Source organism: Dreissena polymorpha, chromosome 3 (assembly GCF_020536995.1).
Source record: "Dreissena polymorpha isolate Duluth1 chromosome 3, UMN_Dpol_1.0, whole genome shotgun sequence".
Classification (NCBI taxonomy): domain Eukaryota; kingdom Metazoa; phylum Mollusca; class Bivalvia; order Myida; family Dreissenidae; genus Dreissena; species Dreissena polymorpha.
The window spans coordinates 117,257,211-117,274,562 of NC_068357.1; the positions used below are offsets into that span (position 1 = coordinate 117,257,211).

Genomic DNA, 17,352 nt, shown 5'->3' on the forward strand with positions numbered 1-17,352 from the left:
TTGGCTTCTTTTAATAGTTCTTTTTTGGTATTACAATTTGCTTGAAACATCGCTGACTTGTCGCAACTTAACGGTAGCTTACATAGTTTAATTAGGATAATACCACGTCATTAAATGCTGAAGTTGTGGAATTATAAAACGTTTTTTCTTGCAATATTCAACAGTTGTCCATAATCTAGACAGATTTAGAATTGATATTGAAACATTTCGCCCCTAGGCGTCAATCATATAAATGACTAGACTAACTGACACTCATTCGCGCTGCTAAGTTGCATCGACATCGACTGCGCGTGATACTTGCAGTGTAAAGGGTAAGGGAGCATCTGTCAGCGTCAAATGTGATAGCATTGATATCGACCAATAATATTGTAGCACAACTGTACGTGAAATCTCTAGGATGGTACACATGTTACCGGCTTCATGTTTTTAATTATATTCTCTAATGTCAATTTCAAGGAAAAATTTCGTGTTCAAACTTGCTAGTTCGTCTTGTGAAGGATACACACATTATTATGCATGACTAAAAGAATTGTGACTATGCTTTTAGACTACACTATTATACTATAATTAATTGAGAGTATTGTTGAGCAGCCAATTATATATTTGATATTGTTGTTATAAAGAAAGCTATTTTTACGAAAATTTAAAACATGAATTCATAAAGATTACATAGTTTAATAGCTGAAGCTGTTGTAATAATATTAATATTGGGCATTAACAATCCATGGTGAAGAATAATCTTGGTACAGTAAGACTCAAATGTGTTAACTATAGTGGTTCGTTTTGGTTTATTGGTGGGCTTGAATGGCGAAACCACGACAACACGAAAATACGGCAGAAAAATTCACGCGTCAACACGACAATTAAGAAATTTCTCGTTCATTCGTATCAAGATATGTGTGACGTTTGAACCCGCAAACACACCAGAGCGACAAGTCAGGTGTGCCAACGCCCAAAAAAATTTGCCAAAATTATGCGAGAAACATATGATTTCTCGTTCTGGCGTTTTTGCTTGTATAACAGTCGAAAACGCGCAAACGAGAAATTGCGAGACATATCTGAGGTTACCATCACATCCATTTTTTTATGAATGTGTTAATATGACCTTCCTAAAAACAAAATATATTTCCACTATAATTATGCTTTGCATTTATAATGTTTGTACACTAGCATCATTTTTTTAAATTAATTTTCATGTGAAAAGGGCTCTTTGATGAACAACACATATATTCATTATTTAAATACATTTTTATGAGAATGTAGGTTATTATATTTGTGTGTAATGATGGTTACGCAGCTATGTAATTCTATGTCTCCGCCAACACTTCACACAACTCTTGGTTGGATTTTTGATTTCACATACAAACCCTAATTCACCACTAAAAATTACACTGCGTAAGTCTGATGAATATCCCGTACATAATAAGTTTACATGTCTAAAATCAAAATTCCCAGTGAATTTGCTTAATTTAATGAGTTGAAGTTTTAAATTGAAGCCGTTTTCATCGAGTATGTTATTCATTTTACATATAATGCGAGGCGCGTTTGTTTGTTGATTTCCCAATTCTGTAAGTACATCACTGCCGACATGCTGGTTGATTGTAACAAATGTAATTAAATAAAACTGGAAGCATCTTATCTTGGATATCTTGTAGTTTAATCAGCATAAACTTCACATAATATGACACGCGTTTTCAATTCAGACCTATTTTGTAGAAGTCAACAAACAAGTTTGAATGCATCTCGCAAAAGCTTCTCTGCAGGCAATCATATGTGGAGATGCAATCTGCACCTTTATTAAGATTTACTACTTACAGTTGGTATTACCTTTCCCAATAAGACCATATAAACGATAGAAACAAAATTAAAATAGTGATGGTGGTATTTTTATTATATTTCATAAACTCGAAAATTGTATCTTACATAAACAGTCATCTGACCTCGATTTTAGTAAAGATTTTTTAAGTAGCGGTGATGAGTACGTTCAAGAAAAGATATTATTGCAAGTATTTGGAAAAAGTAAAAATTGGCTTAAAACATGTATGTTGATATCGATTCATTTTAGCTGTCTGTTGCATAAAAACTTATATTGATTAACGTTTATGTAATGTATTAGTTCATAATTATCGGAGATAATTGAATAATGAGGACTTTTGCATTAAACCACGCGGTATTGCTTTTCATACTCAAATTGTTATATCACAATTGAAGCATTGTATAACTGTTAAATAATAACAAATATGCAAGTTCTTCGACGATAAATTTACAATGTGAGTTCAAATTGATGGAAACAACCCCTTTTATTGAATTAATGTTGATGGCCGTAACTATAAAACATTTCTAAATCAACACAGACGATTAAAAATTGCAACCACCATCAATCCATAATCAGCGTGAACAATGTCAATAATTTTTAAAATATTGCCAATTGAAGAGTGAGGTAATTACACGAATGGTCGATGTTAAAAAGTCTTGATGTTTTGCTCTTTGAACAAATATGATGTTTCCTTGTATTAGGCTAGTTCATTATTCGACAATTAATTTTACAATAAATTTACAAAAAGTATAGTTATTCTTAACAAAATGTAACATAAAAAGATGTGCCAGTACCATTGCAAAGAGTTTAATGTTTTGAAATAAAAAGTGCAAGAATATTTACATAAATGTATATGTTCTATGCAATATTCACGTTCGCAAATTGTCAAATAAAGTAAATCAGATACGCATACAAATTAGACCATAAGTCTGATACGTATGCATATCTTGAATACATTATAAACAAGCATATTGCAATTTACCAACGTATGCAACAACACATCTTCAATAAAGCAAAGACAACGAAAACGTTATTATTTTCTAAGAATTTCCTTAACAAAACGCTATTGATCTTGGTTAAACATGCTTTTAATTAACGTGCAATTCAATATTGTTGGAACAACTTTATTGGATGTAACTCAATGCCACTTATGCAAGTATCTGTAATGTATTGTTATTTACTCAACTTGCCAGTCAAGTTTTGTAACACCATTAGTAGTCATGTTGTGGTGTTTATGGTGCCAACACTTTCATAACCTCTCGTCGTTTCTGAAGACTTTGACGACCCGCATGGTAACAGGTTCCTGCTGAAGAACAGGAATATGACTGGATTGCACGCGCTGTTGAGGGGATATAAGCGCTGCAACACTATGTAGTAGCGACCATCCAGCAAGTTGCATTGGTATACGTCTAGGATGTGAAACACTGTTGCCGGAAGCCAGCACAGAAAAAACGCTGAAATATTTTTAGGTACACAAATACATAGTATTTAATATGCGCAGTATTGTTTTCCGCAGTGATGACAATTGTGTTTAATGTCTGACGCGGTACCATACTTGAACGTCTATAAAGGTATTAGTATGATTAAATATCATGCCAGGCGAATGAATATGCTAATCTATAGGTTCAGCAGTTCGATCGTTAGACAACTTGAATTAGGTTCATTTTCTTAATCCTTTTCAGAAAACAATAAAGTTCCATAACTATAATTCTAAAGTCCTTCAGCTCCTGATTAGTTTGTCTAAATAATTGGAGTTATTAATCAATAAAAAAATAAAATAAAACTTACCCACTCATGTTTGTCATAATACCCCTTAGTACACATGACACTTATACTGATTGCAGTTATTAATACAAGTACAATATACGCTACCATTAACATAATTAAGACAATGCAAACCATGTTCCGAAAGTAAATGTAATTATATTATACGATTTATGTTTACTGCTTATAACCTTGTTTATAATGGGATACAAAACATTGAAACTGTTCGAATACTTATAACAATAACGTTAATTATGCGGCTAAAATTGATTTTTTTTAAAACATTGTTAATATGCCCTTGTTATGTTATGATCCTTTTCAAAAAGGCAATTACTCATTATTGTAAACACTATTTGTAAAACGGATGTATACGATGTTTGTGGCCTTTTGAATAGTTTTGTTTTGCATGCAAAGAGTATTGTTTTATTTCAGTATCAGCAATAAATGATTCGTTGCGGTCACTTATAATAGAATTTTGTAATTCAAATGATCTTGCATCGTAAAAAAAGCAAATAATTGTTTGCACATGTTACAACTTATATATTCCTTTTTATGTTTTTGCAATGCAAACTCGTAATGCAGCTGTCATCATAACATGTGTCATTTCTCTCTATCTCATATTTTGTTAAGTGTGGAAAATATTGTTAAATGAGAACAGACTAATTCCAATAACGTTCAACAATATATTGTAGTTGCATTATTATATTTTAATCAAGTGCATACTTTTGTGGATCTACTTGTATTGCAGTATCAACTTGAATGATGTAATTAAAATACAATTTTAAAAAGATACATACCGCAGCATATTATCAAAGTCATCTTTATTGTTTTGATTCTTGCTTTTGGTAGTAAACCATTGTTTTTGGTTTTGTGACATTGCTTGAAAGTGGAGTCTGCAATAATAAACAACGGCATGTCATGCTGACTTAAATGTTACTTTAACACTTTAATAAAGTAAAACATGTTATGTCATGCAAATTGTATACTCATTTATCAAACATGTTCAAATAAAGCATATCAAGTAACAATAAAGCGTGCACTCAAATTAAACAATTTATCCAATTGTTTAAGTAGTGAGATTTTGATTTCTTTATAAGTGTCACGTTATCTTAATTCTTAATAAACGCTACGTTCAGTTATGTTAATGTAAATGCATGTTTATTACATACATATACTTTATTGATTGCAGATTATTGTATAAGAAACCGAAAATATTAAAAGTGATAGTGCGAGCTAAGAAACAGTGATCCACATGTGGCCAATACGAAGCATGCCGAATCTTGCAGACAATATTATGTGCATATGTGGTGCTTATTTTTAATGCAACTATCGTAACTTAACCTTCTAATATAGTGTTCATTTCTGTGAGATTCCTGCTTTCCCGCCAGTGATTCCAGACGACAATTGTGATGCCAATGTAGCAGACAGAGACAGCGAGGAAGGGAATGAAGAACACAAGAAGCAGTGTGAACCAGACATAAAGCTGAAATTAAATTATGACAAATTGTGAAATATTCTTTTTTTAAGAATAACTTCTTACATAAGTAACAAACATTTTTTTTTAATCAAAATTTTGTGCCACCTTTTGTTAAAGTCGAAGTTTTTTTATTATTTTCATTTGAGCACTATTAGTTAAATAAACATACAGTGTTAGAAATGGGTTTATTAATACAACACGCAAATTTCCAATCAAAAGGATATTTTTTGTAATACGTAAAAACTAAGATACAGACATTCCACACATTAATTTTTACACTTGTTTGTAGTATCGTATGTAAGTCAGAGTCTTTTGAATATAAATGTTGCTTAAGCATATAATTTTTCACAGTGCGTGTGTATGGTGTTGATTTTAACATTTTATTTCCTTCTGCAAAATGATTTATAAGAACGTTTACACACCTTCCAACCAAGTTCTGTCGAGATATTTATGTCACAGTAGTGGGTAGTTTTATAAAGGACAGCGCCCGTGTACGGAAACGTCCACACAGGAATCAGAAGGGCCATTATCCATGAGCCGATAATAATGGCTTTGTATGGGCGGTACTCTGCAATGTTAAAAAGTAGAGGAACAAAAGTGCGACAAAGTACAACGTTATTCACACAAATATTGATACTCGTTTTGTATGTGCAATGTCCATTTCATATTGATCAACTTATTTCATCCACTATATTTGTACTATGTACAACTTTATTATGTAATATTTTAATATTAATATTACAGAATCCAATTACGTTGACATTAATTGAGCACGCTTATTTTTGAATCTACAATTGCAAAACAAATCATACAATGGATATGTTGGATACTCGAACTAAAGTATATATATTCCACATAATATACCTCCAGTAATTGCCCTTAGCGGGTATCGTACAGCCAGATAGCGGTCCACGCTCATTCCGATCAGAAGATTGTTGGACACAATTAGGACTACAAACGTAGAATAGCGCCAGGTGCGACACATGACGTCACCCAAGAACCAGTCCCCTCGCAAAATACCGATGAATACCCCTTCACCAAGTACGCTGACTAAGCCGACACAAAGGTCTGAAATATGAGATGAATAGAACGTTCAGTTTAATATGTGATTTCGAATTTTGGACAGAAGTGTTATCAAATTACATTTTAGCGATTTTTTTTCCATTAAACACACCCTGTCTAAGTGCTGAAGTAGTTTTGCTAAACGCTTTACATAGAGATCAAATGTTCACAAATTAAAATATTACCCATTTAAAATATTCAATAAAAATATCAAAACACAATCAATGTACTATACATTGTGTGAGCATTAATGTTTCTTTCAATATGATGTGAATTTCTAGCAAATGTTGTTGATGCAGAAAATATTACGTTCGATACATTGTAATTGTAAAACTATACTGAACTACACTATACTAAAAATAACGTGCATGCCAAATGCAATTACCAGCAATGGCAAGATGGAATATGAAGAAGTGAAGCCTGTTGTTGCCTTTCTGTCGGGCTAAGATGAAGATGACCAGACCGTTGAGGAAAATGATGACTGCCGCCATCAGCAGACATACCACAGAGATGGCCACATAAGATACCTGCACAAAAAATAAGTTAAATGCCTCAAGGCTATGATGAAACAATCGATATAATGCTCATTTATGTCATAGGTCCGTTTCCTTGTACTCATTACGCAAAAATATTCGCATCATAACAAAGGAAGTGCATATTATTGTCATGATGCGCATCATAACAAAACGAAGTACATATAATTGTTATGATAACCCTTTACAGCTGCTTTGATAGTGACTTTATATGAGACGATCCGTTTAAACCATTAGCCAGCTGCCTTTTATGTTGCCCAGATGTTATAATGCAACAGTAATTATACCCTTCGCAAGATAATATTTTGTTTCAGTATTCAAACAGTTTATTAACCGCTGTCAAGTGTTTTGGTATTAGCTTTTTTTCCAGCGAAACTATGAGATGTTATTTCCTTGATTAATATAAACTTGACGGTTGAAAACTTATATATGAACCGTGCTCTGTTAAAAGGGGGATTAATGAATGTGCGTAAAGTGTAGTCGCAATTTGGCCGGTACAGTCCGCACAGGCTTATCCGAGACGACACTGTCCCTTGCCTGGGTTTTTGCTCAGACGAGACTATCTGCAAGCGAAAAATACCATAAAGGCGGAAAGTGTCGTTCCTGATAAGCCTGTGCGGACTGCACAAGCTGATATGGGCGATTCTTTACGCACATGCATTCAACCCTCTACAACTGAACGCGATACGTCTCAGTAAGTGGTCTTCGAACAACTTGACAGAATTGGTAAATTCTTTTGGTATACAACCTTTCACAGTGTTAAATAAAGCACCTGCTAGAATCTGGTGACGTTTTGGTAGATTTGCATGTAGATATTGTGGCTATTTAATATGTAGAAAAAATCAGTGATTGAATCCTAATCGTCTAACATCACAGAGTTTTACGGATCAAATATAGTAAGTGATATATATGTTAGAATATTAAAACGTGTTTGTAAAATGCTTAAAAATCTATCATGATTATATAGCATGTTATGGATTATTGTACGAAAGATGTTAAAACGAAATGACTCGTGTAATGAAACCTGATTTCAGAGATTGTAACGGTGTAAAAATTCCTAGGACACGTTTACAAGATTACGATCATTTTCTCAACAATCTTGAAATTTTACGGTTAATGAAAAACTATACCCATAGCGATAATGTGAATATATAAAGACCGAGGCGAAACGCTTTCAATTGGAACGAACTAAATGAACGCATTTATTTAAATTAAGACTCAAAGTAAAACCTTATTGCGAAACGCATTAGTAATCCGTCGATTTATCTCACTGATCAGTATCTGTTTTAAATAAAAAGGCAGTTTATTTGGCTAATTTCTCGTGGCTGTTAATTACTTGTTTCCTAGAAGTTCAGGCACTTAACCATATATGTGGATTATATCATGGATAAATAGGAGCTAATAACAAAATGTGAAATTGATTAGAACCACTTAGTTTTCATTTGAAAATGCTGAAAATGTACAACCCAAAGCAAGCGATCGATTTAAGTGTGAGGAAACGCGATATCAACTAAATTGATTCCCCTAAATAAAACATACTTGCTATCATGTTTTCGTTAAGATGATAAGATGTTATAATATATACAATACAATTAGAAATTAATTCTGAACTTTTATTATTTGTATTTTTTATTTCATTAAAATAATATTAATCAGCTCAAACATGTCAAACATTAAACATTAAACAATTCGAGTAAGTTGATGCTTTAAGGTAATATATGTGGTAAGAAGAATGGTGTAGGCATTGTTCTCAACAGTTTCTGTGTTAACATGTTCAACCGGTCGTTTAGCAATAAAATAAAAACCATGCAAGTTATATTGATTATGTGTTAATGCACAACCAACAGAAAGAGGTATTGCTCCCGCCTCGCAAACAGACCGTCCCCACAGACATTGAATCATTTCAGACCGTCCTCACAGACATTGAATCATTTCAGACCGTCCTCACAGACATTGAATCATTTCAGACCGTCCCCACAGACATTGAATCATTTCAGACCGTCCCCACAGACATTGAATCATTTCAGACCGTCCCCACAGACATTGAATCATTTCAGACCGTCCCCACATACATTGAATCATTTCAGACCGTCCTAACAGACATTGAATCATTTCAGACCGTCCCCACAGACATTGAATCATTTCAGACCGTCCCCACAGACATTGAATCATTTCAGACCGTCCCCACAGACATTAAATCATTTCAGACCGTCCCCACAGACATTGAATCATTTCAGACCGTCCCCACAGACATTGAATCATTTCAGACCGTCCCCACAGACATTGAATCATTTCAGACCGTCCCCACAGACATTGAATCATTTCAGACCGTCCCCACAGACATTGAATCATTTCAGACCGTCCCCACAGACATTGAATCATTTCAGACCGTCCCCACAGACATTGAATCATTTATTAATTATTTCATGGCTTCAGCTGCACACGAACGCACCAACATAATTCGCATAAATCACGACCACCTAATGGTGTTAAACTTACAAGGGCGTACTGATTATCTTGGCATACATGTATATCCAGAATATAGATATCCATCTTTTTGATACGACGGTATTTTTAATATCTTAATAATATCAGTTATGCTGCAATTTTATTTATTTTTTATTTAAAGTGATAACGTTGCGATTAAGTGTTCTAAAGTGATTAATACAGAGAACAAATAATTGATAACTATCAGAACTATAACGATGGAAATACATTGAAAGATTTCATTATAAAAGCAGTATTTCGAATTCTCTTATGTGAAAGGCTGAAAAATACCGCGTGTACAATGGTAATTATGGTTTTGATGTTTAATTGATAAAAATATAATAAATAACAAGTATATAATAAATGTACTTACGGAAAAATCAGGTTGAACGTACTCGCTTTGATTTACTGTTGAACTGTTAATCTCCATTGGTATAATTTTCCTTTTTTTTGAACATAGTCATATAGAAACCTGTATAGTATTAAATTGCATGTGATGTCTATAGTTTTATCGTTTGATATACTAGTATTGCTTAGAAATTCCTGTTAAAAATTCGCAAAAACACTTTGTTTTTTATAATAACCCCCTGTAAAAACACATGTGTAAAACACGTTTTCACTTTAACTACCTTCACATATTTTCACAACACAGTTTGTCTCTGCTTCTTTGTGACGTTTAAATAGTTCCACATGTGTTAATAACGCAGTCTTAGCACATGCCCCTTCCAATACGTATTTTAAATACCTGATGCTCTCACTGACGGCGAGTGTCAAGTGTATCGAAGAACTGCACGCTGTGCGTGTTTAAGCGATCATCCAGTGGTTGTCTGCTTTCTGTCGTTTTATTTCATTCAGTACAATCGCATAATGTATTATATATATGAAGTAGTATGTACATTTTTATTTGTAATGGTAATTATTTATATAATGTTAAAAGAGGTGCATGCATATGTAAATGCAATGTGTACCTGGTCTGAATATGTTTGTTATTGAAATTTAAGAAATGACTGTACTGTCTTACTTTGTTTTTGCCTCTCTAGAAAATGATTGTAAACTATTTAAACAACGTTCAAGGTCGAGATATGACCAGATTCATTGGATTTTATAGGAACTAAACATAACAGCAAAATTACGCTTTCGATGATACAATTTCCACATTTCTTTCCGACTGAAAATATTTACTAAATATCATATGTGCAGACGTGCCAGTTTGAGGAGTTTACTGATATATGCTCAGACACATGGTATAAATAGTTTTATTGTATGAACACATTCATTATAACACTTCTGTCTTTAAAGAGTCACTAAATAATAAGAAAAACGTGTATCTAATCTTTAGGTTTCTTTTTGCCCCTCACCAAATGATTTTTGTTATTATCAAAAGACCGGCGTCATAGTTTTGTTTTTTAAGCTTCAAGTCGTACACATTGTTTGTAAACACTCTTAAAGAAATAAAAGAAAACGTCATGAAGTCTCAATACAGGAAAACATTGTCAGATTTAGCATAACAATTAAATAAGATCCTCAATTTCCACGAAAAAAAAAGGATAATTATTATTCAGTTTTAAAATGCGAGAACAAGTTATTTTTGTGTTGTTTTGGACACCGTGTAAAATGTAATCACTTTCCTCAAAGTGAACTGTTTGTAAAAAAACTTACTTTGTTATGCCTACTAAGTTTGTATATGTCCACGATTCCACGCTATTATTGAAAATTTATACCTCTTTATGTCATAAGATTAGGGCTCTCATCATTTTGTTCAGAATTTTAATAAATTATATACCTTTGTTCTTTTTCTCATACATTTACTTTATAATTTCCATCAGAAAGTCAATTGCGTACAAAAACATGTTTGTTTGTGTACAAATGTAATGTTTTTGTTAAAAGAGTGTTCATAAAAATGTCTTAACCATTTATCGTATTATTCAATTAAATGCGTATTATACATTACCAGAAATTGACCCCAAGTAGCTGTACTCATGCGTGCAGGCTTCGTGACTGGGGTTTACATGTTCTTTATTTGCACTTGGCCACAGAAAGTTCACAATAACATGCAGATAAACACACGTCCAATCCATTCTAATCAATAAATAAATGTCTTTGTTCATTTATCAAGTCTTTTAGTTCAATCGCTGTTCAAATATTATTTTGATCTGAATATTTATAAGAGTGTATTACTTAAAAGGACCATGGATTCTATTTGAAAAAGTACTGAAAATATACAAGCTGTTTCTTGAAAACTACACAATTATGGCGCCAATTTAATGTACTGTACCAACAATGGTTAAACGACGGCTTATTAATCAATGCCCTGTTGCCTGCGAACTAAACCGTTATGAAACACACTCGCCCTACCGTTCGCATTTGTTTGAGCAGGTTTGTCATGTAATTTAGAGTATGCAACCGGTTCGATCGTGATTATGATAAAATATGGTTTTCAAAGACAAAATTCAATTTTAACATCTCCAACTCTGTTTTGCCCGCTAAATATACCGAAAGACAAATTAATAATTCAATCGCTCGTATTCTAGTGCGAATGGTTATCTGTGAATTTAAAATGTGCAAACGGGGTTTTAATGTGTCTGCGCAACCTCATTGCGGATGAACATTTACGGGAAGCTTAATGACTTAGACAATACAAAAAAAAAATTGGGAATAGTTTGCTTTTAATGTTCGCTAAATTTATATGTTTCTAACATTGTATTGCATGTTGACGGATAGTCGGTTATAAGTGGAATCATGTTTTTTTTGCTTAACTAAGTATAATTAGATATTTGTATCAAATTAATATATCACCCCATTGGTGCAAAACAGTACCATGTGCCTCCTTATTTCAATGTCTCATGGTACCTGTTTGCAACAAAAGGGCAATATGTGCCATGTTATTAAAATCATAAATCTAATGGCTAGGCATGGGTTTAACGTTCCATTTAAGTAATATAATTGGTAATGCTTATACTGACTTAGAGTCTTGACCATACGTTTAGCGATTTCCGTTATAATTATTCGCATGCTAATTTACAATCAGAACCCTGGACAGTGGACATTCATTTAATTACTACATCTATATTAAGACAAGATCTTTCGTCGGTTATTGACCACGGGTTTACCTAATGCGAATGTTCACATGGCCAGTGGTGTAAATGAAAGTTCATGTTTAATTGTTTTCGTCTTGCATATGTCCGTGTCAAGTGTCGAATCCGCCATCATCTTCATCAAAATAGTAATAACGAACATGTTTAGACTAATGAAATATGTATCTGCTTTCTCTAGCATGTGGTTATTATTTATTCACAATTAAACAGTGTGTTTTCTTAAACCATTTTAGTTAGCTACTCAGGCACTTCTAGCACTTACGTTCATTTGTTTAATTTGACGAGTTTCAATTTTTTAATGTGTGGCTAAGAACGAGACTTGTACACATTTGGCGTTGATGTCGTTTTCGAGTTAAATGTAACACTCAGTAAGATGCACGAAATTCTACGTACACTAATTACTGCTTAAACAATATATTTTCATTCTAATATTATAATTGTAAACAATATTTATAGCAAGATGTGAACACATGGTGTTTGTTATGTCAACCTTTGATTCTAAATGTGTTGTACTCAACACATAGCTAGTGAACAGGTGAAACTTTTTAAACAAAACATCGGCATTTATGGTGAGTCGTACAATCATAACATATTCATAACATGATAAGATGTCCGAAAATGTTTGCCAATTTCGGACATGTTTCTTAAAGGTGTCTAAACCAATACCTGAAAATAATGGCGTCCATATTTCTGTTAATGGTTTGAAATGAAATAAGTGATATGTATTCTCCTATTTTCTTTACTCTCTGTTGTACTAAGCGGCAGTCCAATAGATTTAAATAAAAAAGGCAATACAATTGCTTTGTTTCCATAGCAACCAATACATTTTATATTATATTCGGTGTTTGTTTACTTAAATATCCATATTGTGAAATTATTGAACAAAAAATAAATAAACGTAAAGATCGAGAGAACAACATGTGTTTTGATTTGCGGTACCCTTTATGCCACATGGGAAGCGTGCATATTCTTCAACGTAGACGAGTACATTACTTTTACAGTGGCGTAGCCAGACCCAAGTTTTAGCCGAGGCAGTATCTTAGGTCATTCAAGGGGGGTCTAGGGACATGCCCCCCTGTATTTTTTCCAAACCTAGAACGTCTCTGGTGCATTTTAAAGGCCATTTAAACCTCATTTTATACCTTAATTATCGGAATCGTGGAACTACATATGACCGTTTAGTATCAATAACGTTAACTAAAAAATCTGCTACAAGTTTATTGTCAATTTTAGATTATGTTACCATAAACGGTGTTTGAAGTGACAATGGTGTAACAGCCTTAACTACATAAAAATATTTAAAATAGTCATATAATTCATTTGAAGTCAGAAAGAAAAAGAAAAAAAATTGAGACGCAGCTCTTTCATACAAGCCATAATATGTATATGGATAATATAATGTGCTTTATATATTTATTATTGAAATACTAAAATAATATAGATCTACCTTATAATATGAAGAAAACAGATCTATCAAACATTTTAGCGAATAAAGTTTCATAAATTGTAAAAAACTTTTTCACTGTCAGTGAACGCTAATTCAACTCTCCTTTCTCCAGTCGAATCCCACATTTGAAGAATATGTTATCGATCAAAATTCATTAAATTGCCTCAATTTGTTATAAAGATTTTATCCTTTGACCTAAATTTTCCTTTGTTTCCTTGTTATCTCAACATTGCTCTACACATTTTAGGCGAGGCAACTGCCTCGGTGTGCCTCAGCGTGGCTACGACGCTGTTTTAGAACGTGTGTCCATTTTATATGTGTGTGCTTATACAATAAAATAATATGTACACAAAAAGATGACATACGCCAATATGTTCTTAAGCTGCTTTTAAAGTTATGGACTTGCCGTGGAATCGTGATAAATATATTAAATACGCTGGGCTTTCGTTTCTATGACAACAATGATATTTGTTGCATTTTGTCCGAATTATGTTTTGCCCCCGTATGTATTGGACGTGTTTTACAATTTACAAAACATTTATGGTGAGCTTTAAAGCCAGAAAAAAGGTCATAACATGTACTGCATATTACCAAATCATGGTGCATTTTAACGACAAAATGTCAAAAAATCGGTGTTTAGGATCAAATATATACAATTAATGACTTCGCAAATATAAGGAGTTAAGCGCTTACATTTCCGATTTATTTAGCAGATGTTGCACATTCATAATATGAACTAAGCAAAACAAACATGTTTGACATCTCTTTTTAGACACATTTATAGCATTTTTTTTACTGTGTATCAACATAGTTCATAGTGATTTCTGCTTAAATTTGATATGTGCATAAGTTGCTTATTAAAACGAGACCTAGGTTTCTTAAATGCATACCGGTTGTATGCATTTTTAATGCATAAATAAATATTTACAAATGACGGCATCATATTTGTAAGAATAAACATCCGATACAAGTAGGAAAAACTTTCGTATTACATTATTAATTAAACGATGTCATATAAATACAGTTAAAACATATGAACAAGCTGATTAGAATACATAACTTTAATGTTGTTTTTTTAAGACTTGTGAACTAATAAATATAACAAATGAAAAATCCATGCATATTATATAAACGTTCTGCAAGTCCAGTGCGCTGAACGACTTGTAACAATGCTGCTGTTTTTGTTCGGTTCTGATTTGCAAATACAAATGCAATAAACAAATACATATAGGCAATACATTATTACATGATTCAAATACATCGTACATGCCGTTCATCGAAAAAATGTAGAGCAACAATTAACAAATGTACAATTTCTATATGCGTTACTTTTCAAGACTATTTGGTAATTGGCGTCTATAGGTTGTGTTGTTCTGGCTGGAAACAGGAGCAGTATGATATTGCATATTATTAAACACGCGAATCAAGTTCTTAATTTAACATGACAGGTACATTATTAAATTTAAGTATATATGTTTATTTCCAAATTAATTTTGGGTTGTAATTATCAAATGATTCAAATTAATTGACTATATGCTGACAATACTTTTTTCCATATTAGGTCAGTTGATTTTTAATAGTCAGTCAGTAACAATAAACGATGTTACCTAAGTAAAATAATAACGTGATTACATTATATTTATTATTTTATATTATATTATATTTCATTATATTAAGTATAGTATATTATATTTTAATATATTATATCTAAGTATATTTTAGTGTATTGTATTGTTCATTTCAGAAAGCAGCTCAGTACCCAATTTGTTACCATGATTCGATTCCTTCATCCTATTAGTATTATTTTGATTACAAAGTGTAACCATGCTTTAGCGTTTGTCTATGTCATGAATGTTCGGTTACAGTAACCTACTTATCAAATGGATCCCTGAGACATCCCCTTGTTCTACACGTATTTATTAAGAAGAGTAAAAGCTGATGAATAATTACTACTAAGGCAAACAATTTCAGTTACATGTTCATTATAATTTTTAATGTGATAAATTGCGTAAACACATTTTTAAATTGAATCTTTGAACAATACAAAACATATGAAAGTAAAAATAGAAGAAGATAAATGGAATTTAATTGCCAAATGGCGGAATATAATTTACACCAGACTAGCACTAGAGTAAATAAACCTCAGCTATAGACTAGCACTATAACTGAGGCATGTCGAGGAGGCGACCGGAAGTACTGCCCTAAAGATAGCCCAACCCCAGTTGCACTATTGATTTAGCTTCTCGTTTATGCAATCATTGCCACCAGATAATGCACCGCATTATATGCTATTTCGCAAGAGCTCCGCCATGTGCTTATATTTATTTATGCAATTCCTATTTCAACGAACACCGGCTAGTTCGGAAATAGATATTATACATGGGCAATCGCTAAGGCCACCGCAACCGGCCAAATAACTTATCGGTACGCCGTACCGTGCAACATATTGTACATGCGCAATCGCTAAGGCCACCACAACCGGCCAAATTAATTCTCGGTACGCCGTACCGTAGAATGTCCAGTGCAACATATATTAAACTATTCGCAATGCCACAATAATTTCCAAAGCCAAAAAGAGCTATTCTAGGTACGCCTAAGCACGCCGTGCCATCGAGCGAGTACTAGAACACCCATACTATCCCGAAAATAATTTTGAAAGCATTCCTGCCATCCTCACACAGACTAGCACTACGTGATAGATGACAACAAAATGCTAAGTTTACCTCCCCCGGACGTATGTTTATTATTAAATAGTTACATATTTATACTTTTAATGCTTCCGATCACCTCCAAGATATAGACTTTCCGCCTAAATGACATATTGGAATAAAGTATCAAACATAAAATAAGTTAAGAAAGACATATAAGTTATGGTGTCCGTTTGACATAAATGTTCAAAATTAACTGTCGTGGTGAGAACAACATCTCACATAATAATGCAACAACAAAATAACCAATTAATACACATTCATTTCGTTTTAAGAAGGCACACATCTTAGCACTTTTTACACGGCAAGTTAAGTAGCAGAAACACTCAAAACACATTGGATGACACTTTGTTTTCCTAAATTTCGATACTCTAATGTAGCGTCCCAGCGACATCCTGAAAATTGACCTTAATCTGGACGATAGCGATGTATCCCTGCCATGGCGCCGACGCTCTCCACTGTTTGAGGCCCGACGATAAAAACGACGTCTTGCATAAGGGTCTCGTACAGTTAGTGAATGTAACCCGAACGTGTTCCGTGGTTGCCCGTAACAGATTGATAGCAATTCTGTAATAAATATATCGGCAGTACATTCGAACATTACAATAAGGTTAAACAAAACTAACAACAATCTATTTGGGCGGGTGACCCGGTGGTGTTTCTCAATGAAAGCTTCTTCGCAAAAAGAACGAGGTACGTGAAACCCGAGCTTATATACCGCATTAGTGACGTAAAACAGTCAGTACTGAAATCGATTTCACGCATGGATTATTGTCGTCTTCTTGTATCTTATGATCGATACGATATTTAAACCTTTATCTACCGCACATATGTATTCGCTACTTCAAATAAAATAAAGTATTGTATATAGAAATTAATTTTTATTATAATATTTTAGTAAATAATATTTTTATATTATAATTTAGCATATTTTAAAATATTTTATATAATATTTAAGTATAT

At 33.0% G+C, this 17,352-nt stretch overlaps 1 protein-coding gene across 1 annotated transcript; it reads right to left on the reverse strand.

Moving 5' to 3' along the window:
- Positions 1 to 4,916: 4,916 nt before the first annotated feature.
- LOC127872532 (cardioacceleratory peptide receptor-like) lies at positions 4,917 to 9,205 on the reverse strand. Its single transcript, XM_052415856.1, has 5 exons — positions 9,152 to 9,205; positions 6,505 to 6,646; positions 5,922 to 6,125; positions 5,480 to 5,625; positions 4,917 to 5,063 (listed from the first exon to the last, which is right to left on the reverse strand). The coding sequence occupies exons 1-5, from the start codon at positions 9,203 to 9,205 to the stop codon at positions 4,917 to 4,919; spliced, it is 693 nt and encodes a 230-aa protein (XP_052271816.1).
- Positions 9,206 to 17,352: the final 8,147 nt, after the last annotated feature.